This window comes from Heloderma suspectum, chromosome 1 (genome assembly GCF_057233095.1).
Source record: "Heloderma suspectum isolate Gila_16-S chromosome 1, 16-S_ref, whole genome shotgun sequence".
NCBI lineage: Eukaryota > Metazoa > Chordata > Lepidosauria > Squamata > Helodermatidae > Heloderma > Heloderma suspectum.
Genome location: NC_139458.1, coordinates 15,279,002 through 15,304,949, shown reverse-complemented (window position 1 = coordinate 15,304,949; position 25,948 = coordinate 15,279,002). Strand labels below are relative to the sequence as shown.

At 45.8% G+C, this 25,948-nt stretch overlaps 1 protein-coding gene across 8 annotated transcripts in view; it reads left to right on the top strand.

Moving 5' to 3' along the window:
- WDR89 (WD repeat domain 89) overlaps positions 1-25,948 on the top strand; it is a 45,227-nt gene that overhangs the window by 11,316 nt on the left and 7,963 nt on the right. For 2 of the 8 annotated variants that reach the window (XM_084836869.1, XM_084836842.1), the window contains exon 2: positions 25,527-25,756. Coding sequence is in view for 4 of the 8 variants with exons in the window: in XM_084836814.1 (XP_084692940.1) it covers positions 211-289 (79 nt within the window). In the remaining 4 variants the exon portion in view is untranslated. Of the gene's footprint in view, positions 1-89; positions 497-25,526; positions 25,757-25,948 lie in introns of those variants that run through there. The other 6 variants (XM_084836860.1, XM_084836850.1, XM_084836814.1 and 3 more) reach the window with 6 other exon arrangements.

Below are 25,948 nucleotides of genomic sequence, written 5' to 3'. Positions count from 1 at the left end.
CGCTTGCACCTGCGCACTGTAAGTAGCAGCGTGGGAGACCAGAAGTGATGAACGTGTTGCTCTCACCTTTTCTCTCTCTACCTCTATAGCTAGGATGGAGGCGGTGGGGGCGGCGCTTGGGAAGCCACGCCTCTGTTCCTTCCTTGACCAATCACCATAGCGCCGGACTCTGTCGGGCGACGGCGCCGTTCTGTCGTGAGCAGCCAGCCAATGGGAGGCGGCTGCTGGAGCAGGAAGGAACGTCGAGCCCGCGCGGAGGGGGCTGCTCCTCTTTCGCGTGTCGCGCGAGGTAACGCGCGTGTCTTTGCGCGTCTGTGTTGATAGCACGTGTGAATGGTTGGCCCGCTGGGTCTATGTGTAAGTCTGTTTATTTACTGGGGGATGCGTCGTACAGGTCGTAATTTAACCCCGCCGCCCATTTGTAAATTTACAGCGCAATCCTGTACCTGTCTACTCAGAAGTAAGCCCCATTGAGTTAAATGAGACCTACTCCCAAGTAAGTGTGTAAAGGATGGCAGCGTTACTGATTTTATTTTTAAGTTGGCAATTCAATGTAATGACTGTTACAGATCCCCTAAAGTGTGAAATAATGTTGGTTTAGGGACGTTGCATATTTAAAAGAAATATTTTTACAAGTGTATCCCCCCAAATGGCTCGTAAATGCAATGAGGAGAAAGTGCTGAGGTGGACTGTACCTTTTCAGACTACAGGGGAGGATCACATGTTTGAACGCTCCCCATGTGTATGAAACTCCCTCCGGGCAGGAGATTAGGTCAAGCAACAGGAGGAATGCTGGGCCGATATAGTTCTCCCCATGTGCCAATTTTGGGTTTGCAAAGAAGCCTTGTTTTTGTTAATTATATGGGGTAATATTCAGAAGTGCCCACTGCACTCTGAAGCAGCCTCCCCCAATTTGTTGCCCTCCAGATGTTTTGGACTTCAACTCCCATCAGCCCGTTATGGTCAGTGGGCGGGGATGATGGAAGTTCTAGTCTAAAACATCTGGAGGATACCAGGTTAGGGGAGGCTGCCCTGAATATTGCACTACCTGTTGGGTGGCCTTCTTTCAGTTGTCGCAGTAACATTACTGCTGCTATCCAAGTAGTATTTATTTTATTTATTGCATTTATATCCCGCCTTTTTTCCTCTTGCAAGGAACCCAAGGCAGCTTACATAATCCTCCTCCTCTCCATTTTATCCTCACAACAACAGCCCTGTGAGGTAGGTTGGGCTGCGAGTCTGTGACTGGCCCAAAGTCACCCAGTGAGCTTCCATGGCTGAGTGGGGACTAGAACCTGGGTCTCCCGGCTCCCAGTCCAACACTCTCACCACTACACTACACTGGCTCCCTATGTATGGGAAGCAGGAGCAGTCTGCAGTGACTTCTGGTCTGTAAACACCATGTCAGAAGGTGATCTAAGATGTGTTAAGTGTATGCCTGAAAATGTAAAATGTGAATGAAGCAAACTTGTTTATTGTGCAGATCATCCATCCCCAGCCTGATTCCCTGTAGATATGTTTGGACTTGTTGTTTATTTGCTCAGTCGCTTCCAACTCTTCGTGGCTTCATGGACCAGCCCACGCCAGAGCTTCCTGTCAGCCGTCACCACCCCCAGCTCCCCCAAGGTCGAGTCCGTCACCTCCAGAATATCATCCATCCATCTTGCCCTTGGTCGGCCCCTCTTCCTTTGGCCTTCCACTTTCCCTAGCATCAGCATCTTCTCCAGGGTATCCTGTCTTCTCATTATGTGGCCAAAGTACTTCAGTTTTGCCTTTAATATCATTCCCTCAAGTGAGCAGTCTGGCTTTATTTCCTGGAGGATGGACTGGTTTGATCTTCTTGCAGTCCAAGGCACTCTCAGAATTTTCCTCCAGCACCACAGTTCAAAAGCATCTATCTTCTTTCGCTCAGCCTTCCTTATGGTCCAGCTCTCATAGCCATAGGTTACTACGGGGAATGCCATTGTTTTAACTACGCGGACCTTTGTTGTCCGTGTGATGTCTCTGTTCTTCACTATTTTATCAAGATTTGTCATTGCTGTCCTCCCAAGAAGTAAATGTCTTCTGATTTCCTGGCTGCAGTCAGCATCTGCAGTAATCTTTTCGCCTAGAAAGACAAATTCTGTCACTGCCTCCACGTTTTCTCCTTCTGTTTGCCAGTTATCGTTCAAGCTGGTTGCCATAATCTTGGTTTTTTTGAGGTTTAACTGCAACCCAACTTTCACCTTTGTCAGAAGGTTCCTCAGCTCCTCCTCACTTTCAGCCATCAAAGTGGTATCATCTGCATATCTGAGATTGTTAATGTTTCTTCCAGCGATTTTAACTCCAGCCTTAGATTCATCAAGCCCAGCACGTCGCATGATGTGTTCTGCGTACAGGTTGAATAGGTAGGGTGAGAGTATACAACCCTGCCGTACTCCTTTCCCAATCTTAAACCAGTCGGTTGTTCCGTGGTCTGTTCTTACTGTTGCTACTTGGTCGTTATACAGATTCCTCAGGAGGCAGACAAGATGACTTGGTATCCCCATACCACCAAGAACTTGCCACAGTTTGTTATGATCCACACAGTCAAAGGCTTTAGAATAGTCAATAAAACAGAAATAGATGTTTTTCTGAAACTCCCTGGCTTTCTCCATTATCCAGCGGATATTGGCAATTTGGTCTCTAGTTCCTCTGCCTTTTCGAAACCCAGCTTGTACATCTGGCAATTCTTGTTCCATGAATTGCTGGAGTCTACCTTGCAAGATCTTGAGCATTACTGTACTGGCATGTTAAATAAGTGCCACTGTTCGATAGTTTGGACATTCTTTAGTGTTTCCCTTTTTTTGGAATGGGGATAGAAGTTGATTTTTTCCAATCTGGTGGCCATTCTTGTGTTTTCCAAATTTGCTGGTATATGGCATGCATCACCTTGACAGCATCATCTTGCAAGATTTTAAACAGTTCAGCTGGGATACTGTCGTCTCCTGCTGCCTTGTTATTAGCAATGCTTCTTAAGGCCCATTCAACCTCGCTCTTCAGGATGTCTGGCTCTAACTCACTGACCACACCGTCAAATCTATCCCTGATATTATTATCCTTCGTATACAGATCTCCCATAATCCGCCCGCCAGCATGGTGTGTAGGGGATCACAGGTTGGGACTACAGCCTCCATAATCCACCCACCAGCATAGTGTGTAGGGCATCACAGGTTTGTTTTGCTTTGTTTACATATAGTGGGCCCTTCTCTTACAAATGAAAAATGAACGGGAGGCGTTGAATATTGTCAAGTTAATTTTTATATATTTTAAAAGTAACAAGTGGCAATTACAGAGTTCTGAAACGTTAAGTAAAAAGTAACTTCTGCAATGGCTCCCATATGATACTGAAAGGGGGAAAAATAAAACTATAATATCAGCAGTTTCAACTATATGCTGTATCAGTGTTTAATACTGCCCATAGTCTCAGGGTGGAACTAACATTATGGCTGGTGTGGGGCTGCTGCTGAAAATGGCATTCCTGTGTCTAACTCTCCCTCTCTTCCCTGGAATGTCTAGTGAAACCCACCTTGTGGCATAATGATGTCCTTATGCTACAAGTTTCCCCAGCAGCAGCAGCTAAAGCGGGGCTAGGGAAGCATACAGCGAGATGACGCTGCATGGCACCATGTGATGAGTTTCATTGGATGTTATGGGGATGAGCGAGAGATCTACAGACTGGAGAAGTGCTTTTGGTGTTATACCTATGTTTCCTGCAGTGTCTAGTTCTGCCCAGAGTACTGGCTTTGCATCTGAAAAATGCAGGTTTGAATCTCCAGTCTTCAGACTGGAGAAGTCACTTGGCCTCCTGTGATAAGTGGACTTAATTACAGTCCTATAGAGTTCTCATGAAGTCAGCTGTAAATTGCTTGGGGCACTAAAAATGTTTTACCAGTGATTAAGAGTGGCTATTTCTCCCTCCTCCCTTCAGCCAGATCTGATGTTTACTAGCTCAAAGTCTGCTGTTAGTGCCCAAATCATGCTTATATTTTGATTACAGGATGGCACATACCCTGAGTATTTATGAATAGTGGTGGTAAAATGCCTTATAATTAGTAACCAATCATCAGAATGACAATTTTATTGCCCAAAAATCAAACTTCGGACTGGAAAAATGCTTGCTTACAGGCAAGAGAGAGATGTATCTCCTATTCCTGCTTGTTTGGTATAACTGGGGGATGCTTTAATGACTGTGGGCTTATGATTGTTGCTACAGCAGGGGTTGTGTTCATGCAAAATTGTGTATTAGTATTTCTATTTCTATGGAGGATCTGGAAGAACAAGCATGAGGACTCCAAGACGAACATTTGCTTAATTGTTCATATCACTGTTTCCTCCAAATAGGGTGGAAGTTCTATCAGGTTTGGAGGTAAATACTTTATTAATGTATTATTAATAAATTGAAGCATGTTGGGCTAGAAAAAATTCCTAACCTCATGTATATGCTGATGAGGTCTGAGCTGGTAGTGACTGACCAGGGAAGGTATCTTGGGGTTGTGGTGGACAGCTCAATGAAAATGTCGACTTGGCACCAGTGAAAAGGGCAAATTCCATGTTGGGGATCATTAGGAAAGGAATAAAACATAAAACTGCCAATATCATAATGTCTTTATACGAATCTATGGTGCAAACACACTTAGGACACACACTTATACTGTGTCACCATACCTAAGGAGGTATATTGTAGAGTTGGAAAAGGTGCAGAAAGGGGTAACCAAGATGATCGAGGGGCTGGAACAACTTCCCCATGAGGAAAGGTAACAGCGCCCCGGACTGTTTAGCTTAGAGAACAATTGGGTGAGTTGGTATCACCACCTGATAGTGGTGTACAAAATTATGCATGGTGTGGAGAAAGGTCAGATGGAAACATTTTTCTCCCTCTCTCATAATACTAGAACCCAGCTCGGGGTCATCCTATGAACCTGATTGGTGGGAGGTTCAGGACAGATAAAAAGCATACCAACAGTCCCAGGTCATGGTCTGAAGGCATGTGAGGTAGCCACCATGCTGAAGCTCAGCAGGTCTGGGTCTGGTCAGTGCTTGGAGGGGAGACCGCCTGGGAACCACAGTAGCCACCTTGAGTTCCACAATGGAAGAAAGGTGGGAGATAAATGTAATAAATAAATAAATAAATAAACGGCCATACTGGCTGGGCATGCTGGGAGTTTCCGTCCAACACGTCTGGAGAGCGTCAGGTTGGGAAGGCTGCTATAGAGTAAAGGGGGGACACGGTACTTGGGCAATTAGAGCAAAACCTGCCTCCTGACACTGGGTAGCCTCATCCACATTGAGGGGTCCCCATTCTGGGGAAGCCACCATGTGTCTCTGGCCCCAGCGTCAGAGTATACATGTGTCAGAAGAGTGCGCAGCATGAGAATATGCTATCTTTGCAAAACGCATAGATGCATACTCTCATGCTGCACGCTCTTCTGACACCATGTCATGTTTGGTGATCTTAAGCATAAATAGAACACTCCAATACAAGGTTGCAAAGACAGCTTTTACTGCGTGAGTCACAATACAAATTCATATTCCCCCTTACAGTACCAGGTAAGGCCTTTTATACCCATCAGTGTAACACTCAATTGCGTCCCCCCATACAACACAGCCAAATACAAACACACATCATTACATCCCTTTATCAAAACGATGGCCATGTTGCTCATGTCCTGTATTGGAGGCGGCTGATCTGAGAAGTGATGCGTCAGCATAGCACGGCCTTTTTGTTCCGTGGCACGGCCCTGTGGTAGCCTAGGAAGTAGCGCTGGTGTCCGGAATGGTCAGTCACTTAGTGCCACTAAGTGGACTCATTAAGGAATGGCCCGTTCTTCCAATCAAAGGGCAGCGAGGCCAGTTGAAACAACATCACAGCGTCGATCGATTTTGTTTGGTGGATTTGTATCCTGCTTTTCAGCCAAAGTCCTCCCAACAGGCCACCATATATAATGCTGAGACCAGACTTGTATCTGGAGTTGGCAGGGATAGACCATACCTGGCCAGTTTGGTGACCAGCGGCTTCCAGTTGGGTCCTCGGCTCAATTCAACATGTTGCTGTTGGCCGTTAGAGCCCTAAATGGCCAGGCACCAACCAGCCTCCTCCCATATGAACCTGATCACAATCTGTATCCCATTCCTTCTCGTCCTTTTGCCAGTGGAAATTCAGTGGCTGGGAACTATGGAGAGGGCCTTTATCAGTGGTGGGATAGCCTTGTGGGAAAGGTTTGTCTGGCTCCCTCTTGCCTCCTTTTAAATTGGCCCTTAAAGGCACAATCCTTAGGCAGAAAAAGTCCTACAAATCCCAGGGGAATGCTGGGATTAGTAGGACTTTTTTTCTGTCCAAACATGCGTATGATCATGCCCTAGGACTGCTTTATTCCAATGGGCATTTTTTTAAAAGCAGAACCTCTGGGTTTTTTGTTTGCTGTTGCCCATATGGATTTTATAATGTCATTTTCCCTGTTTTGTTTATTTTGTCTTGCCATTACAGCATCCTCCAACTTGGTGTCCTCCAGTTGTGTTGGACTACAACTCCCAGCTTCCATCAGCCAGCCGTGCTGGGAGCTGTAATCCAGCTCATCTGGATGGTACAAGGTCAGGGAAGTCTGTGTTGTTATGATTGGTTTAAATGTTAGTGTGTGTGTGTGTATGTGTGTGTGTGAGAGAGAGCGAGAGAGAGCGAGAGATGGTGTAGAGGTAGGGGTGCACGAAAGTCCCTTACCTGTCCTCGAAGCTTTTCGCGGTAGGGGGGAGGCGCTTTGCTGCTCCCCCCGCGAAGTTCAGGCCGGGGGGGGAGGCTTCCCGCCTCGCCCGGCTGAAATTCAGGCCGGGGAGGAGGCGCCTCGCCTCGCCCCGCCCGGCCGCGAACTAAAAAGTTAAAACAAACAAACAAACAAACGCCCCCATGATAGGCTACGTGACGATTAACATAGCCTATCACGGCTAGATTTGCAAAGTCAGCCATGATAGGCTACGTAAATCGTCACGTAGCCTATCACTGGTGACTTTAAAAAAAAAAAAAAAAGCACGTACGGATAATGGCGGCCCCCATAGGGAGCCGCCATTCCCGTTCCTTATTTGGTCGCTGTAGTCTACGTAAATCTTTACGCAGACTACGGCGAAAATAAGGGCAACGCTATGCTATGCGTTGCCCTTATTTTCGCCGTAGTCTGCGTAAAGATTTACGTAGACTACAGCGACCAAATAAGGAACGGGAATGGCGGCTCCCTATGGGGGCCGCCATTATCTGTACGTGCTTTTTTTTTTTTTTTAAAGTCACCAGTGATAGGCTACGTGACGATTTACGTAGCCTATCATGGCTGACTTTGCAAATCTAGCCGTGATAGGCTACGTTAATCGTCACGTAGCCTATCACGGGGGCGTTTTTTTTTTCTTTTATTGGAATGGCGGCAGTTTGTCGGCCCCGGATGAAGACCCGACAAACCGCCGGCCGGACCCGCCGCCGGGAGGGACATTCGCCAAAGGTAATTCCCGTCCCGGGGGGGGGGGCGGGGGGGCGGAGAATTTCTCCCTGAAACTTGTTCGGGGGGCCGAACACGTTGGCGCTCGGCCCCCCGAAGTTTCGGGGAGAAATTCTCCGCCAACCCTATGTAGAGGTGCTTAAAAGTCTGAACTGTGAATCAGGAAGGTTCCAGTTTGAATCTCACCTGGCTTACCTTGAACGGTTGTTGAAAGGATTATGACTAGATAATGCATGTGAAAGGCTAGAAAGTGCTGTATAAGTGTTAGATGTTACATATTACATGTGATATACATTACTACAATGTTTGTTACAAGTCTCACATCTCCTAATAGGAATACTCCTCTTCAGGGTTCCAGTGAGCCTTGTCTTCCTTCTGTTGACCATTCCATTCTCTCCCTTGTCCTCATTTTCTGTTTTTCTTTTCCTATTGGCACTCAGTATTCTGTGAATAGTGAACATGATCAGTCCTCAATGGGCTTCTTTCTCCCACTCCCTTATGTTTTTGTAAAATATATTTTTTGTACTTCTGGAAACCTCAGGGTTATTCTGAGCATGCTGATGCCTTTCTCTTGTTTCTCTGTCGGCACTTGCCATCTGAGTTTGTTATTAGAAGGAGTGGTTTATATTTTTATTTCTAAGTCACCTTGAGTCTGATTTTATCATAGACAGGGTATACATGTTTGAAATAAATAACAAATGTTAAATCTAGTCTTGCTGATCCTCTGCACAAAAGAAGGGATGTGGTACCTTTACTCTGTTCTTCGAAGGCATAAAAAGCTACCCTCTCCAAGACCAAGACCAGCAGTGCTGAGCAGATTGGTTGCCAGTTGCGTAGCTTCTTCAGGCCCTATTGCCTTGGAAACGTGGCTTATATAATAAATGTGCATTAGTGTGGGAATTGCAAGATAGCTGGAAGGCCCAGCTGGAGAAATAATTAAATGCAGAAAATGAGTCATGCTCAGACTTTTAAAGAACTGTTTTGTTGTTTGAAGGTCTACGAAACTTCTAACCATGGTCCGTTTTTACCTGTTATTCTTTTCTTGAAATAGTTCAGCAATTCTTGAAATGCTCTGGATTTGCATTTCCAATAACTACTTATAGACCTGGTTCACACATAATGCTAACCCATGGTTTATTTAACCCATGGTTTATTTCCTTACCCAGGGTTTGTCTGGCAGATGATTGAACAAATTGTGGTTTGTTTTCTCAATCCCTGGGTAGTTTGTTTCTCGCATTCTTCTCCTGCTCCCTCCCTGCATCCGAATTGCCTTTGCAGTGCTGTAATACTGATATGTAGAGTGGCTGGGTTTTTTTCACCACTCTTGCCTGCTGCTTCTGTATATTGGCAAAACAACCCATGGTTCTTGGTGCACATGTAACAACCCATGGTTTAAACAAACCAGAGTTCACAAGCCAACAACAAACCATGGGCTGTTCATGGTTAACAAACTATGGTTTGTTAGGACAGCTGGGTTTTCACATCAGGACAACCAGAATTCAACAAACCATGGATTAAATAAACCATGGGTTAGTGTTCTGTGCAAACCAGGTCATAAATGTCAAAATACTTATTCCCCCCCCCCCCCCGGAATATGAAGAATGTGCTGTGTGCTTGCCATGTGAGCTGTAAGGGGAAAATTGTGGTTTATGCTGCTAACCACATGACCTAAGGGATCCAGCATTGAGCAGCTGCATTGTTCTAGATGTAGACCATATGCGCTTACTGCATGAAGCCTAGCCCACACTTTCAAGAAGTGAGCAAAGTTGTTATGTCAGAGTTTCCTTTAAAAAATCAAATAAACGCACTACACCATGGATGGTGGTGGCATGGAAATTCCATGGGAGAGGAGCGATCCCCATGGCCAGCTTCTCTCTTAAGAATCAGCACCTCCACACGGAGAGTGCACCTATTGGCCAGCACCTGTACCATCACTAACACCCTCTCCTCAATCCTTGGATCCTGGTCCTCAGATTTGATGAGATGAAGGACTTTGTAGCTGAGCCTGGACTTCCCCCATTCCCTGGCCCATTTCCTACAGGTGAGCCTTACTGCTTACTCCTCCCCAGTGGGACACATGCATGCTGCTAGGAGAGCACAGTGGAATGTAGAACTGGAATGGGAGGAAAAGGTAGAGATTCGTTGTTTTGATTTGAGAGTTAGAGGAAGCATGGCAGAAGGAGAAAGGTAAGGGCAGTGTGGCATGCAGGACCCTGGCTAGAATCAAGATTGTCAACGAGGTCGGGGGCAAAGGTGGCTGCAAGCATCTGAGCCCCTTGGCAGGGAGGAGCCCTCAGTGCGCAGTGCGTGGCAACAAAGATGGGTCCAGGCACAGTCTTCTAGAGAGTTCTCCAAGCTGTTAAGCAGGGGTGGGCAGACTTCAGGCTTGTGGCTTCGATTTTGTTTGCACTAGAGGTCTGCCAAGCAGAGCCAGACGCAAAGTGTTGACTCCGGGGGCAGCGTCAGTTATCTCCTGTACCCCATGAACTAGACACAGGCACATATACAAAAATCTACTTCTGAGTTCCCAGAGATCAGGGATTCTAACACAACTCTGTAAAACCAGCCAGCAGAGCTGGACAAAGACTTGGTTCAAAGCAGTGAATTAGTACTCCTGTTTTACAGATGAGGAACACTGAGGCTGAGACGGGTTTACACGATCATGGAGGGGGAAATCAGCCCTGGTGGCTTATTTCCCCCTCTATATATGCCTGTCGTGTGCTGGGGGGACTAGCATAACTACCCTTGTCATGTCGTGTGGACCCAGCCAGGCTGGCTTGTTGCTGTGAGCAACAAGCCACCCAGAACCCTAAAACAGCCCATGGGCCCTGAGAGATGGGGGTTGTTCACACAACACGCTAACCCACACTCAGTGGTTGAGAGTGGGGTGTTTGCTGAACCATGGCTTAGTGTGTTGTCTAAATCCAGGACGTTTTCTGCAGGGTGGTTTCTAAACCATGCAGTGTGGCTTGTTAACCACCTTGAACAACCCACCAACGCACCATGGGTTCTCAAGGTAGCTTATTCAAGAAAATAAGCCACACTGCATGGTTAACAAGCCACCCTGTGGAAAATGTCCTGGCTTCAGATGACACACTAACCCACGGTTCAACCATAACCCACACTCAACCACTGAATGTAGGTTAGCATGTTGTGCGAATGCAGTCATGATCAACTAGCACAAGGCTGGCCATGCTGGATATTTTTTTTCCTTGCGGTCTTACTTTCGTTAAAGGATTAGGTGCCAGAAATCCTTGGAGATATACTGCAAATCATCCAGAGATCTACCAGTAGATCCTGACCTACCTTTTGTCCATCCCGGCTGCAGAGCCGTAAGCTGTATATGGAGGAAGAAGGCAAGGCAGCCCAATCCAAAATAAACATTAGTCCCAGGGCTCTAATTTGGGGTCCGAAAGCCCCTGTGTGCAATACCCGTGAATACCCCCCCTCCATAAATAATGATGGACCTCAGGAGGGAACTCTAAACACAAAATGGAAGCCGTGGTGTCTGTCCAGCAGACTTCCCAACCCATACTACTTCTGTTTTGTCTGGATTAAGCTTCAGTCCTCATCCACCCCAAACCTGCTCCCAGACACCTGTTTAGGGTTTCCACTGCCTCTGTGGGGTTAGGAGATGGAACAGAGAGGTAGAGCTGTGTGTCATCCACTAATTGACCGCAAAAGAGTCTTGTGGCACCTTGAAGACAAATTTATTTTGGCATAAGCTTTTGTGGACACTGTCCATCCGCACCATATATCAGTGACTCTTTAGCCTCATCTAACCTGCAGATGACTTTCACCCAGGGGTGTCATGTAGATGTTAAATAGCATAAGGGACAGAATGGGACCTTGTGGTACCCTGAACGTTGGAGGCTATGAGATCAGACATCCCTTAACACAGACATAGCGTGGAGAGGCGATCCAGACGGATGCCATGGTCGATGGTATCAAAAGCTGCTGAGACGTCCAGGAGAACCAACAGAGCTGCAGTCCCCCCATCCATTCCCTGATGCTGGACATCAGAGTCGAGTGGATCTATATAGTTAGCGTGTCCTCCAAGACTGCGTGGAGTTGACAAGACACCGGAATTGAGAATAAAACTGCCAAAATCATACTGCCTCTATACAAATCTATGGTGCGACCACACCTGGAATAGTGTGTGCAGTTCTGGTCACCACACCTAAAAAAAGATATTGTAGAGCTGGAAAAAGTGCAGAAAGGGCACCTAAATTGATCACGGGGCTGGAGCATCTCCCCTATGGGCGAAGGTTACAACAGCTGGGAGTATTTAGCTTGGAAAAAAGGAGGGTAAAGGAAGACATGATAGAGGTGTACAAAATTATGCATCATGTGGAGAATGCGGATAGGGAGACATTTTTCTCCCTCTCTCAAAATACGAGAACCCAGTGGGGGCATCCCATGAAGCTGATTGGTGGGAGATTCAGGACAGAAAAAAGGAAGGACCTCTTCACACAGCGCATAGTCAAACTCTGCAATTAGCTACCACAGAATGTAGCGATAGCCTCTAATTTGGATGGCTTTAAAAGGGGGTTGGACAAATTCCTGGAGGAAAAGGCTATCAATGGCCACTAGTCTTGATGGCTATGTGGTACCTCCATTACCAGAGGCAGTGAGCCTAGGTACACCAGTTGCTGGAGAACATGGGCGGGAGGGTGCTGTTGCACTCACGTCCTGCTTGTGGGTTTCCCACGGGCAGCTGGTTGGCCACTGTGTGAACAGAATGCTGGACTAGGTGGACCCTCGGTCTGATCCAGCAGGGCTCTTCTTATGTTCTCTTGCTCCAGAACCTTCCTTTAAAATGGCAGATTAGAGATTTAGGTGATAATTTTCCAAATAGAATCTAAATTTGGCTTTTTAACACTGGTTTTTTCACAGCCTCCTTTCAGAGAAAGGTGGTCACTTGGACTGGGCCAGCATCCATTGTGGTTGGGAAGCAACTGGTTGGGCAGTGTGGGAAGCTGGGCTTTGCAGGGCTCGTCTTATGGGAATACGCAAGCTTTGCATCTCAAAGAACATTTGATCTGCCTAATCTTGAATGTAAGGGAATATTTCCCCTGCTGGTGGTGGTTCATTTTCAAAGACCTTTTCATTTGAACGATACAGAACAGCCACCATGAGCCACATAGTTTGGGAGCATCCAGTGTGTTCAAATAAGCAGTGAACACTTCCTCCCTTCTTGCGAGTGGGGAAAATGAGTTTTTAACAAGTTTTTTGCAACTGGATCAAAGCGGGTCAGATCTTATGAAGAAATAATTCGCAGAATGAAAGGGACCAAAGACTTTTCTTTGCTTCCAATATTTATGAGTACTCATATCCACAACAAAATTGAAGGGCTTGTTTTTAAATAAGGCAATTAACAGCTCTTGTGGAAATACTTAGCATCCAAGATCAGGTTTTTTTTCATTATGCAATTTAAAGTTATGCTGACATATTGAGAAGGGAGGCCTTTTATTGGGAGGAGGGGATAAACAAGTAACATGAGTTAAATCATAGGGCTTGCTATTTCCCATCCTTCTCACTCCCTTTGTCACTTTGCTTAAGTTTATTTATTGTATTTATTAATTAAATTTATCCCCCACCTATCCACTAGAACAGCACTCAAGGTGGCTAAAGATAAAATAGCGAAAAAAATTAAAGTGATATAATTAAAGCATTAAACACATCCCTTAAAAAAAATCAAGGCAAAGCACATCAAATAAAAACAAAAAAAACACGCAAATTAAAGCACACCAATAAAAAAATAAATAAAAGTACCCAGCAGTTAAAAAAACAAATTCGGCAGCAGATCAGCTTAGATGGCAAAAGTCTGGCTGAATAAAAAGGTGTTTGCCTGCTGGCAGAAGGAAAACAGCGATAGCGCTTGCCTGGGCTCCCTTGGCAGGGTGTTCCAGAGCCTGGGAGCAGCCACCAAGAAGGCCTTCTCATGTTCCCGTCAAGTGTGCAGGGTAGTAGTCTTACTACACTAGGTTTAATATATATTATTCTGGTATATATCATACCAGATTGCCTAATGCTGTCTAGTAAGCTCTTGGCTGAGGCAAGACTCGAACCGGGGACTTTGGGGGCTCTCGTTCATACCAACCACACCCCAGCATCAGCTCTTTGAACAAAGGGCAGGTGCGTGCTACAGTTTACCTCCCTGGTGTAGTTCTGGCTTGCATTGTCTTACCCCAGGGATGGGAATTGGCTGGCCCTAGCCTTTAGGGCCTTTCCAACCAGACCCCTGGCCTCTCCTTGCAGGCTGCAGGGACTGAATGGCATGGATGTAGAGCCCTGCTGATTAGTGGGGATCAGCTGATCAGCAGGGGGCGGGGCACCCATCTGTTCCCAGCCGATCAGCTTGGGGAGGGGGGGGGTTAACCTTGTTCTCCCCCTGCAGTCCTGCTGACTATCTCTCCCCCCCCCCCCCCCGTGCTGCAGTGAAGCTTAGGAATAAAGCTTAATAGCAGATGCGGGAGGGAGGTAATCTTCATCGGGACTGCAGGAGAGGGAAGGGTCAATCCTCTCCTCTCTTTACAATCCTTATGAGAGTGTGTGTGTGTGTGTGTGTGTGTGAGTGAGAGAGAGAGAGACAGAGACACACACACACACACACACACACAGAGAGATGGGTGGCAAAGAGAGAGAAAGAAAGAAAAGGGCTTTCACTGCTGATGTGCAGCCCTCAGCTGAAAAAGGGTTCCCCTGCTGCCTTACCCAGATACCAGAGGCATCCAGTGATGCTCACTCCCAGGGCTGGCCTTAGGCCTGGGTGAGCTGGGTGGTTGCCCAGGATGCTGAGCTGAGTGGGGAGCCAAGCTGGGCTGAGGGGGGAGTCAAGCTAGGCTCAGTGGCTGTGTTTTTTGACTGTCCTGTCTGCAGTGAGCTGGGGTGGCGAGAAGCAACTGTCTGTAACCCTTCTTTCGAGGCTCTACAGGTTGCTTGGGTACTACCTACACAAAGATTTTCCTTCAGTGAGTTTGAAAGTATGTTTCTTTTTCAATTTCCACTTTGATGTCATTAGTGCTAGTTAAAAATCAGTGGAACCCAGCTTTACTCTGAGGCAATGTTTCTGAGCACTTAGCTCTTCAAATGCCATCCATGCCTGCAATAATTCTTGCAGGTGGCCTCCAGCTTTGTACACGTGCATGGGTCCTTATAGGGAGCAGCAGCAGGGCCCCCAACATCACACCTACGCCAGGCTCCATAAACCCTCTGGGTGGCCCTGCAAAGCTGACTGTGGGCAGGTGGGAGAGCAAAGGTACTCCTCACCCAGGGTTCCTTGTTGTTCTTAAAGGGCCTGTAGCAGGTTGTTGATCTATGAAGTTCTTCTTCAGAGGCATTTCCTTCCTTCCACCCACTCTTTCATTCAAGATAGGCTTGCTTTCTCTCCACTGACCTGCTGCCTACACCTGCAATTTTAGAGGCATGTATTGGTGACTTACTGTGTTGGGAACGCTTGCTGTAACTAAGTAGGATGTGCTTTTCTTTGTTTGATACGTAACATTTGGGTAACCATTTCAGCAGATAGTGCTTGAATGTTTCCCGATTAAGGTTATATAGATCAATCTGGTCCCCCAGCCTGGTGCCCTCCAGAAGTTTTGGACTGCAGCTCTCATAATCTCTGAGCACTGGCTATGCTGGCTCAAGCTAATGGGAGTTGTAGTCCTAAACATTTGGAGGGCCCCAGATTGGGGAATGCTAGTTTAGAGGGTTGGCACTTGAGTGCAATTGAGGATTGGTTTGGATATAACATTAAACCATGGTTTGCACTAACTATAGTTTAGATATTAAACCGGAATTGGTGCTCTAGATGTACAGGCAAGCCGTGACTTGTGTACAGTTTTCCCCTTCCCTGACAATCCCTGGACGTTAGCTCAAACAGCAACCTCCCCGGGCAGTTCAAATATAATGCCAAATCACAGTTTGCCCAGATTGTGGTTTTGGATCCAGGTTTCATATCCGCTTGCAAACCATGTTTCATTTGAAGGTGTTGGTTCAGAAATCATGACAAACCATAGTTGAGCATTATGCCTGAGCCACATCTATATTGTATTCCTAAATTTATGAAAATTTGGGATCTCCTCACCTTTAGAAACACTTGCTCATTCCAATATCTGAATGCTACTGGAATCCTGTTCCACCAAGAGGCATGTAGCCAAGGATCACATGAACTAGAGTGTCCCTGTAAAGTGTCTTCCAGTAAACTGAGATAGAGGAAGGATCAGAGCTCAGTGGTAGAGTGCATGCTTTGCATGCAAAAGGAACCAGGTTCAATCCCTGGTGTTTTCAGGTAGGGCCAGAAAGAGCCTTGCCCTTCTCTGAAGAGCCACCAACCAGTCAGTGAGGACCATACAGAGCTAGATGGGCCAGTGGTCTGACTTGATATAAGATGGCTAGCTACCTGTGCAGTCTTTGGATGTAGTCAGTAGGGTGGAAGAACCTTTAAACTTAAGGACTAGAAGCTTAGAACAGATGCACAAAAGTAGCGAGAAGCCAATGTGAAGACGCAGAAAGGAAAGTGAAGTGATAATAATAGAAACCGGAGAGAAGATTTTAGCAAACATTCAGAAGGAGCTGGAGGGAGAGAGCAGGAGAGAGAATGTAAGGGAATATGTGTTGTGTGGTCTTGCGTGGTGTGCTGCAGACAGGCTTTAACCATTCTTGATATAGATATGAAACTACCTCTGTGTTTTGTGGGGTTTGCTTTTCCGTGGTTGCACAGCTCAATGACATTGCCCTTGTGGCTGTGGGAACCATTGTAAAATCACATTGTTGCCAGAAGATTCTCAAAGAGGAGGAGGAAGAATGTAATTTCTGAATCACTGGTCTATTTTTGAAAACCTTGTAGGATTAAAATGACTCACGGGTCTCTCTTTAGCCTAAGAAATGATGTTTATAACTAGTGTGTCAAATGCTGAACATCGCAATAACCTATCTGTATTCTGATAATGTTAAAAGTCACGTGGGCCAATTTTCCAGGCCTGTTACGGAAAGTTTCACTGTGCTTTAACATCTTCAGTGTATGGCAAAAGATAATGGTCCTTTGCATTGCGTTTTTCAAATAGTAATTGAAGAGTCAACCTGGGCAATCCTTGGAGAACATCTGACCCGCTGAGTATTTCTATTATTAATGCACCATCTTCTTCTTGCAAACCATGGTTTGTAAAATGGAAGCCAGCTTCTGTGACATATTTCCTCCTCCTCCTCTCTGGAGCAAATTTCCCTCAATTCATTCCCTTTTTCAAAGTTAACCATGGTTTTGCGTTACACGTGCATCCTCCCAAACCACCATTCCAAACCACCATTGCTAACCATGGTTAGGGAAAGGCTGTGGTTTGTGTCAACTAGAGCTGAGACTGGAAGAAGACAATGAACTGCTGGGGGACATCCTGGTGAGGACGCCAAGGCCACCCAACTTTGGTTGATCCCTGGGTGTGGCCCCGTCCATCACAGAGGTCGACACCAGAAGAGCCCTGGCCTCATTGCCAGGAGATGGAGATGCCTTCCTTCATCTCGTCATCTATGGTGGCCACAAAGGAACTGGAAAGGAGGCAGGGTGATGGGCTGGAAGTAGCATTTAAGGCCTAGAGGCAATTGAGCTAAGGTGGTTGGCTAGATAACCACATGTTGAGCCAGAGGAAGATAAAGAAAGCTGGATACTATTTAACCCCCCCAGTTCTCTAGTCTGAAGGTTGAGAAGGAGGCCTGTGCCAAGAACTAGAAGAGAGCTTCGGCTATTGGGTGATATAGAAATGAAATAAATAAATAAACAAATAAACTACAGAGTCTATCCATGACACACACACTCCACACTATTTTGCATAAGAACACAAAACCATGGTTCATACTGGGAAGGAAAGGGAAGAGGGAGGAAATACGCAGCGGAGGCTGATGGTTCCGATGTCTGTGGGGCGGTGAATCCACTCCGGGTTTCAGTCAGAACCAGTCAGAACTCTAAAGGAGCTGTCCAAGGTGCGAAGCAGAACACCCTTTAGAGTTCTGACCGAAACCCAGAGTGGATTCACTGCCCCACTGACATTGGGGCCACTAGCCTCCACTGGGAATACGCATTCACAAGGTGGGCCCCCTATTTGCAAAGCGTGGTTCACAGGGTGCCTGTGTTACGTTTGTGCGGGCCACACAGGCCTTGGCCGCTGGATACCTGACCCAGAAGAGCGCATGTTCCTGAGCGTGGCACTTAGAAGACCTTGGTTATATGGGAGAATAAATCACAGGTGACCAGCTGAAGTAGGATTCAAGACGATGAAGAAACTCGGAGTCAGTGTGTGAAAGTGGCGGCGCCAGACCTGATCCTGGATTTGCAGCCTTCCGATCTGCCTTGTCAGTTTTTGCCTGTGGAAGTGTCCCAGCTCTTATTTTTCCTATTGTTCAAGGAAGATCGTGATTTCCTATTTCTCCTATAAATGCAACCGGACTCCTCCTGCCTCTTATTCAGACTCTCCCGTTAAAGTATCACAGCGACTTCCTCTTTGTGAAGAGGAAGAGCCGCCAGCTACACCCTGGACTTTCTGCCTAGATTGTTTGTTTAACCTTCAGCTGGCCGTCCCCAGCGAGACCCGGGATTCCACTTTCGCCACATGATGTTCTGCTGCATGTCCGTAATGTGACTTAATGAGATGTGGCAGTCGACAAAATTGCAGCATCGTAGGTTATTACCCCATTGTGTGGGATGTTGCCCTTTCCTGCGAAAGGCGGTGGCCTCTGATGGCAAGGACGTGTAAACATTGCTCCAGAAAATGTGGAAATTAATTTTTACATAAAACACAAAAGGTGTACAATAGGAGCCTGGAAGAGTTCCAAACCTGCTGTCTTCCCAGATGACTGTAACACCTCTTGAGGAAGAATTGGGCAAAGTTGAAATACACCATTTCTTCTAAATTAAAGCAGGTATATTTCACTCCTACACCCTCTAAGAACATAAGCAGAGCTCTGCTGGATCAGAGCAAGGGTCCATCTAGTCCAGCATTCTGTTCACACAGCGGGCAACCAGCTGCCCACAGGAAACCCACAAGGAGGACTTGAGTGCAACAGCACCCTCCCGCCCATGTTCCCCTGCAACTGGTGTACATAGGCATACTGCCTCTGATGCTGGAGGTAGTATATAGCCATCAGGGCTAGTAGCCATTGATAGCCTTCTCCAGGAAATTGTCTAACCCCCTTCTAAGCCATCAAAATTGGTGGCCATGACTACATCTTGTGGAAGTGAATTCCATAGTTTAACTATGGGCTGAGTGAAGAAGTCCTTTTATCTGTCCTGAATCTCCCACCAGTGAGCTTCATGGAGTGACCCCGGGATCTAGTATTACAAGAGAGGGAGAAAAGTATGTCCCTGTCCACTTTCGCTAACATTTCTCTAACTGTCTTCACAGTTCTTTCTCCTTTCTTTTCGCTACCTGCTAGAGTTTCTCATGGTGGATTCTCCTGGTAGCCTTCCCCACCCCCAGGAACAAAGCTATGTCTGCGGCATTCTGAGGCAAAAAAATGGCTGATTTTCTACGGAGAGATTTGTTGCCCTCATAACAGTTGATCTAACAATTAAATGGGCGGGGGAAAAGGACCACTGAACATCATTTTTGCATTTGCAGTGCTTTTGACCTTTCATGCTTCCACATGGCCTATACTGTCTCCTAGTCAAGTATACCAAGTGGGGAGAAAAAAGGGTCTCCCAAGTGTTTTTGTATTCTGTCATAGTAGCGGAAAATCAGATTGCAGTCTTTTATCTGCTTATCTGGGAGGAAGTCCCATTTAACTCGGTAGGGCTTACATCTGTGTAGTCATGCATAGGAGTGCACTACGAAAGGGCTTGTTGCTTGCCAGAACATATTTCAGTTTTCCTACCCAACTAGAATAAACTTGCATAGGATTGTGCTGTATGACCCCACCCCCCATTTTCAATCTTTTTTTTTTTTTAAGAAGTTTGTAAAGGTGCAATCCTATCCATGCATGTTTAGACGGAAAAAGTCCAACAACTCCCAGCATTTCCCAGCCAGCCAAAACAGGGGAAACGGCGTTATAAAATCCATAATGGGCAACAGCAAACAAAAAACCCCAGAGGTTCTGCTTTAAAAAAAAAAGCCCACTGGAATAAAGCAGCCCTAGGGCACGGTCATATGCATGTTTAGACAGAAAAAAGTCCTACTAATCCCAGCATCCCTGGGATTTGTAGGACTTTTTTCCTGTCTAAACATCCATAGGATTGTGCCTTTAAGGGCCCATTTAAAAGGGGGCTAGACAAACCTTTCTTGCAAGACTATCTCACCATTGAAGAAGGCCCTCTCTGTTGTTCCCAGCATTTCCACTGGCAAAAGGACAAGTAGAAACTAGGTACACATCTGGAGCAGGTTCATATGGGAGGAGGCCGGTTGGTGCCTGGCCATTTAGGGCTCTAAAGGCCAACAGCAACATTCTGGCTGGGGAATGCTGGGAGTTGTAGGGCTTTTTTCTGTCTAAGCATGCATAGGATCATGGCCTAACCTTCTTTGGGGGCCTGTCATTGGGCCCACAAGGTGGGGTATTAGCTGTCATAAATAAAGCACCATCTAGATCACTTCTTGTCATATTCTCTTGCACTGCAGTCAGCGAGGTCCCTTTTGAACTGTTGATTATTCTTATTTATTTATTACATTTCTATCCCGCCATTTTTCCTCCTTAAGGAACCCAAGGCGGTGTACATAATCCTGCTCCTCCTCTTTTTTATCCTCACAACAACCACCCCGTGAGGTGGGTTGGGCTGAGGGTCTGTGACTGGCCCGAAGTCACCCAGTGAACTTCCATGGCTGAGTGGGGACTTGACCCTGGATCTCCCGATTCCCAGTCCAACACCAGCCACTACACCACACTGGTTCTCATCATCTAGATTGATGACATGTGGTAGGACAATTATGGCATTCTAGTATATATTTATACTAAAATTAGTATAAAGAGCAAACATCCTCCTTACCCTTAAATGAGAGCTGGTCAGGCTATAACTATGGGGAAGCACCCAGGTTCACAGCTGCCACATAGCTGCTTATTTTGCATGTGCAAGGGCCCAGGTTCGATCCCCGACATCTCCAGGGTGGGCTTGGGAAGACTCCTTGTGTGAAACTGGACCAACGCTCTGATTTTTAATGGTTTCTCCTCTCCATTTTAAATGATGTGAGACTGACTAAATATTGTTTGATTTGGACCGCTGGGCTGAATTGGGGTGTGTTTTATGTTGCTTAAAACTCTTTTATGTTTTATGTATATTTTAATTGCTTTTATGATGTTGATTGTGAGCTACGTTGAGAGAGCTTTTTTGCTCTCTGAAAGATGGCATAAAAATAATGAGGTCAACAAAATAAAACACAAGGCAGTTTCCTATATTCCAGGTAGAATAAATGAATTTGGTGTCAGTCAGAAAAGGACCTTGTGTAATTGGGGGACCATGGTGGCGAAGGGGAAACACTCTGAAGCCATGATCCATAGCATGAGGATATGGGTGTGAGAAGTACACAAGGCTGCCCCTATTTGCATCTGTGAAATATTAATTGTCTTTGTTATTTATTGATTTGATTTCTACACCCCCCCCCTTTGATCTAGAAGGTTCCTTGCCCAACATACAGGGATGATTGAGTTGTAGTCCAAAACATCTGGAGGACATCAGGTCAGGGGAGGTTGTTCTAGACCAGCCTTTCCCAACCTGGTGCCCTCCAGACTATTGGACTACAACTCCCAGCATTCCTGACCATTTTGTGCCAACTGTGCTGGCTGGGGCTGATGGGAGTTGAAGTCCAAAACATCTAGAGGGCACTAGGTTGGGGAACATTGCTCTAGACCAGGACTCCCTAACCTTTTTGGACCTGTGGGCACATTTTGGAATTTGAGAAACCACTGTGGGCACTAGCATAAAATGGCTCCCATGGAGGATGTGGCTAGTCACATAATGGCTGCCATTGGGGCCTGGCCCGTCAAGGAGGGAAATAGCGAGGCTAGAGGCTGGGAGGGAGGAGAAAATGGAAGGAGTTCCTTCCTGGCCCAGTCTTCTGCTCACACAGACCTTTCCCCTTGGTCTCTCTCTGTCTCCACTCCGAGACTCTGGCCTTGCTATTTCTCTCCCTTCGTTGTCCCTCGCCGCCTTCTTTCTCTCTCTTCCTAGACCCCAGCCTCAGTATTTCTCTCTCCCCACACATCTTTACCTCATCATTTCTGCCCGCTCCTAGCCTCTAGCTTTGCTCTTTCTCCCCCTGGAAGGAGAATCTGGCGCTCTTCTGTTTTGCCATTTGGGGGCGGGGAGTGGAGAGCTTTGTGGGTGCCGTTGAAGGTCCTGACGGGTGCCATGGCGCCCGTGGGCATTGCGTTGGGGACCCCTGCTCTAGCCCAAGGGTGGAACTAGATATCATTTCAGCAAACACGTTCACAAATCTGTGTTTGCTGAAAGAACAGGAATGCTGGTTACAGAGGAGAATCAGCAAGAGGGAGAGTGCTTAACCCTTCCTGCTCCCACTGATTCCTCTCCCCCGCCCCCGGCAAAAGCCTCCCCCAGCCATTTCCCTCTGCTATGCGCTTTCCGGTTTTGGAGCTTGGCTGGAGGGGAAAAAATCAGCATAAAAATGCTGGGAATGTAGGGGAGAACTGGTGGTAGGTAGGTGGGTTAAGTAAGCCTCTTTCTGCTTCTGCATTACTGTCTTGAGAGAAAGATGGAGTTCAGAACTGTGCGTCGCTTACCCCGTCTAGTTTCAGCCTAAGATTGGCTCAGTATTTCAACCTTTGGAAATGCTTGGCTGAGATCATTCTCCGGCAAGCGGCCTTTTACACAGCGCTAAATGCATTCTGTAGGGAAAGTGTTCTTTTGGCCATGGTAGCCTAATGAAATGTTCCAGGTTTTTAGCAAGATGCTGCAAATCAGGAAATACTAAATTTGTTAATTCTATAAAAAGGGACTGCATTGTTTTCTGTAACTTCATTTTGCACTCTGGAAATATAACCCAGGCCCCAGTCTGTGCCTTTTGAAGAGCTTAGCCTACTGAATGGTATTTAGGAGCTGGGCAGTGTTTATGTAATTACGTTGCTAATAGCTTGCACAGCCTAAAGGACCGATTTAGGTTGGTTAGGCTGAAAACAGCTTAGGTTTCTTTGGCTGGGTGGCCAGAAGGAACGTTGCCATTTCATATTCCTTGGTGGAAAACGAGTTTACACAAGATGTCAATATTTAGTGCTTTAAAAGCACTTGCAGCTGTGCGCTGAAGGGTTCCTTTGATGTAGAGAGTTAACCTGGGGACCTCCTTGTCACAGGATATTACTGAGGCAGATAGCTTAATGAGATTATTTGTGACTTTGGAATTAAGCTTTTCCTCGCTGTATGTGTTTGTGTGTCTGAGCAGGTATTTCTGGAGATTATGTTCTAGCCAGCAAAACAACAGGCCAGGCATTTACACCTCCTGAAAGGAAAAAAAAAAAAGTATTACCAAGCAGTATGGCCGGATAATAGAATTCAAAGGCATTATTAGATGTTATCTGTTGGATCTGTTGGATCGCTCACTGGTAATGAATTCAGTAGCCTCAATAACTGTTTGATACTCTATTCTCCATTGTCTCAAAAAACCTTGAGTTGATAACGAAGTAAAACATCAGGCACTTCGATATACTGAAATAGCTTGAACCCTATCTTTCACAGATTTCCATTTCCTTGGGCCAATTTTGGGGCAAGTCTCTGTGCCATATCCAGGGCCCCCCTGTGTGCTCAAATATGCACACAGATCTTCTGGATGGGTGGCAGTGAACTACTTTTATAATTAATTTTTTATTGTAAATGTTCAAAAATGCAGAACACAACTTTGAAAAAAGGAAAAAATGGTAGCTACATAAATTTAAATATATCAATTTCAATACATGCATATGCAGTGTGTGTGTGTGTGTGCGCGCTCGCATGCGCATAAATAAATAAATGTGGCTTTCTAAGAATTATACATAAACTTCAACAAAAGCAGACCAAACATCCAAGTAAGTTTCCATTCGCAGGTGGCATCTATATACTACTCATTCAAATGTTGAAAGTGTTATGAGGTCTTCAATCCATTGCATTATAGGTGGTGAACATTTATCATTCCAATGTTGTAACATCAGTCTTTTAGCTGTCAAAAGGGGAAGGAAAATCTATTGGTGTTTACACTTTGCACTTAGCCAGTCTGTATGCCAAAGGAACACCCATGTCACAATTAGTTCAGTTCTGTTAAATGAGTACAATGGGAAAGGTTAGTATTTCCCACAAGGCCTGTGTAAACTTCTTTAAAAACAAAAAACACCCTCTGAGTTTAAAAAGCAAGCTGGATGTATTTTGGGTACAGCTTCTGAACTTAGACTCATTCAGGTTCCCCTGGATTACGATCTGAAATATTTATCTAATTCTTTGCTGAACAGGTGCTTTAAAATACAGCAGCTGCTGAAGAACTTGCTGTAGTCCTACATTTGAATTAATAGGTATCTGGTTTGCAGCTTGATCCAATACGTGTTTACTCAGAAGGAAGTCCCACTGAAGTCAGTCGGGATTTTACCCAAAACCGTGTGCGTTGGATTACAGCTTTAGTGTTAAGATCTGGACCAGCGTGGTGCACTGGATGGAATATTTTTTAAGTTTGAGGTGTGGGAAAGACCAAGATCTAAGACCCTGTCCAGCTGCGATACAACATATCTGCTGGAAAGCCATGATCAAGTCCATCTCAATTCTAGGCGGAAGACAACTGGGTCCTGAACGGTGGGATATAAATAAATGAATATTAGTAATAAGTGCTTTTTTCTGTGGTGGTGCCCCGTTTATGGAGCCCCTTCGCCAGAGAAGCCTGCCTGATGCCTATTCTGGAGTTTTCGGTGCCAGACCAACTCAGTTTTATTAATGTCAGCTTTTAATGAACAATAAGTTTTCATGATGCGGATTTTGCTTGTATTCATTTTATTGTTACTTTGGTGTTCTGTGTATTTTTTATGTATGCAAGATAAGGCTATCAATGGATATTGCCATTGTGAAGGTTTGAGGCCTACAGAGGCAAAAGGAAAAAAAAGGTCAGGCCTGGAGTTTTCTGTTGGGAGGGGGTAACCCTGAGAGGAATAGTTTCATTTCTCCAGTTAAGTGTCAGTTTTGTTTCTCTACCTAAGTTTAATTTCTTCAGGTTTGAAGCAGTACTTTCAGTTTTGAGGGAGGAGGGTATATAAAGAGAGTAAGAGAGCCAGTAAGAGCAGAGACAGCCAGAGCCTGAAGTGAGAGCAGAGTCTGAGGAGTGAGCAGGAAGAAGCAGCCTAGCAAAGTCTGAGGACAGCTAGGGTAAAGAAACTTGTGTTTTGCAACTTTTTTTTCTTTTAATGCCTTTTGTATCACTCAGCTCTATTGTGTAAATACCTTTAGTTGTAATTTGTTTGCTTTAAATCTACTAGTAAACTGTTGTGGTTAAACCCTGTGTCTGAAGTGTCAGGCACCCACGTCTACAGCCTAAACCCCACGTTGTGGGAAAGGGAAGTTTAGAAGAAGGAAAGTGGGACTCTTAAGGAGGCAAGAGATCCTTAGGAGCTGCTCAGGGCATCCAGGTCATAACCTTGACAGCCATATATTACTTCCTCTAATAGCAGGCATCATGCATCTGAATTACCAGTTGCTGGGAGGCATAAGCTGGAGGGTGCTACTGCCCTCATGTTCTGCTTGTGGGTTTCCCCTAAGTATCTGGTTGGCTACTGTGGGAACAGATGTTGAGATTAGATAGGCCGTTCGCCTGATGTAGCAGGACTCTTCTTACATTCTTTAATATTTATGATTATTTGGTTGCGAGCCATCTTGTAAAATGTGGGATATAAATGCCTTAAATAAAGTAGGGATGGCCAGCATGCAGGCTGTGAGCCAACTCTGCCCCTGAAGCCATTTTATCTGGCTCCTAAAGGGTTTATCCTACTTCATGCAAGCTGTGGTAAAAGTTTGCCCACTCATAAGGAAAAAAGAAAGAGATCACACAACAAATGTGTTAATATGTGTCTCTTTTGTATTTGTCTATGTAATGCCAGAGAATATGTGCTCAAAACTGCTGGATGGTGCCCACTTTATTATGGATCTTGAAGAGATCAGTTTCCAGAGCAAACTGTACCCTCTAATCCCCAAACCACTTTCTGGATAATGAGTGGCTCCCGAGTATAGAGAAGTTGGCCATCCCATATCGAGGGCTGGCCCAAGACATTTTGCTCCCTGAGACAAGATGGTGCCCACTTCCACGTACAGAAGCCAACTGGACTGGCAGGTGAATCTTACTTCAATACTGGCGATTGGATAGTGTCCTCCACCACCACACCTGATAGTTTAGGGGCCCCAGGATAGGTTGTGTGGCATACTCAGCTCTGTCCTCCTCCATCTGAGGAAAACAGCAAGGGATTTCAGGAGGGACTGGGAGGCTGCCACCACTGCCCCCCAGCATCTGCTGCCTGAGGCACTG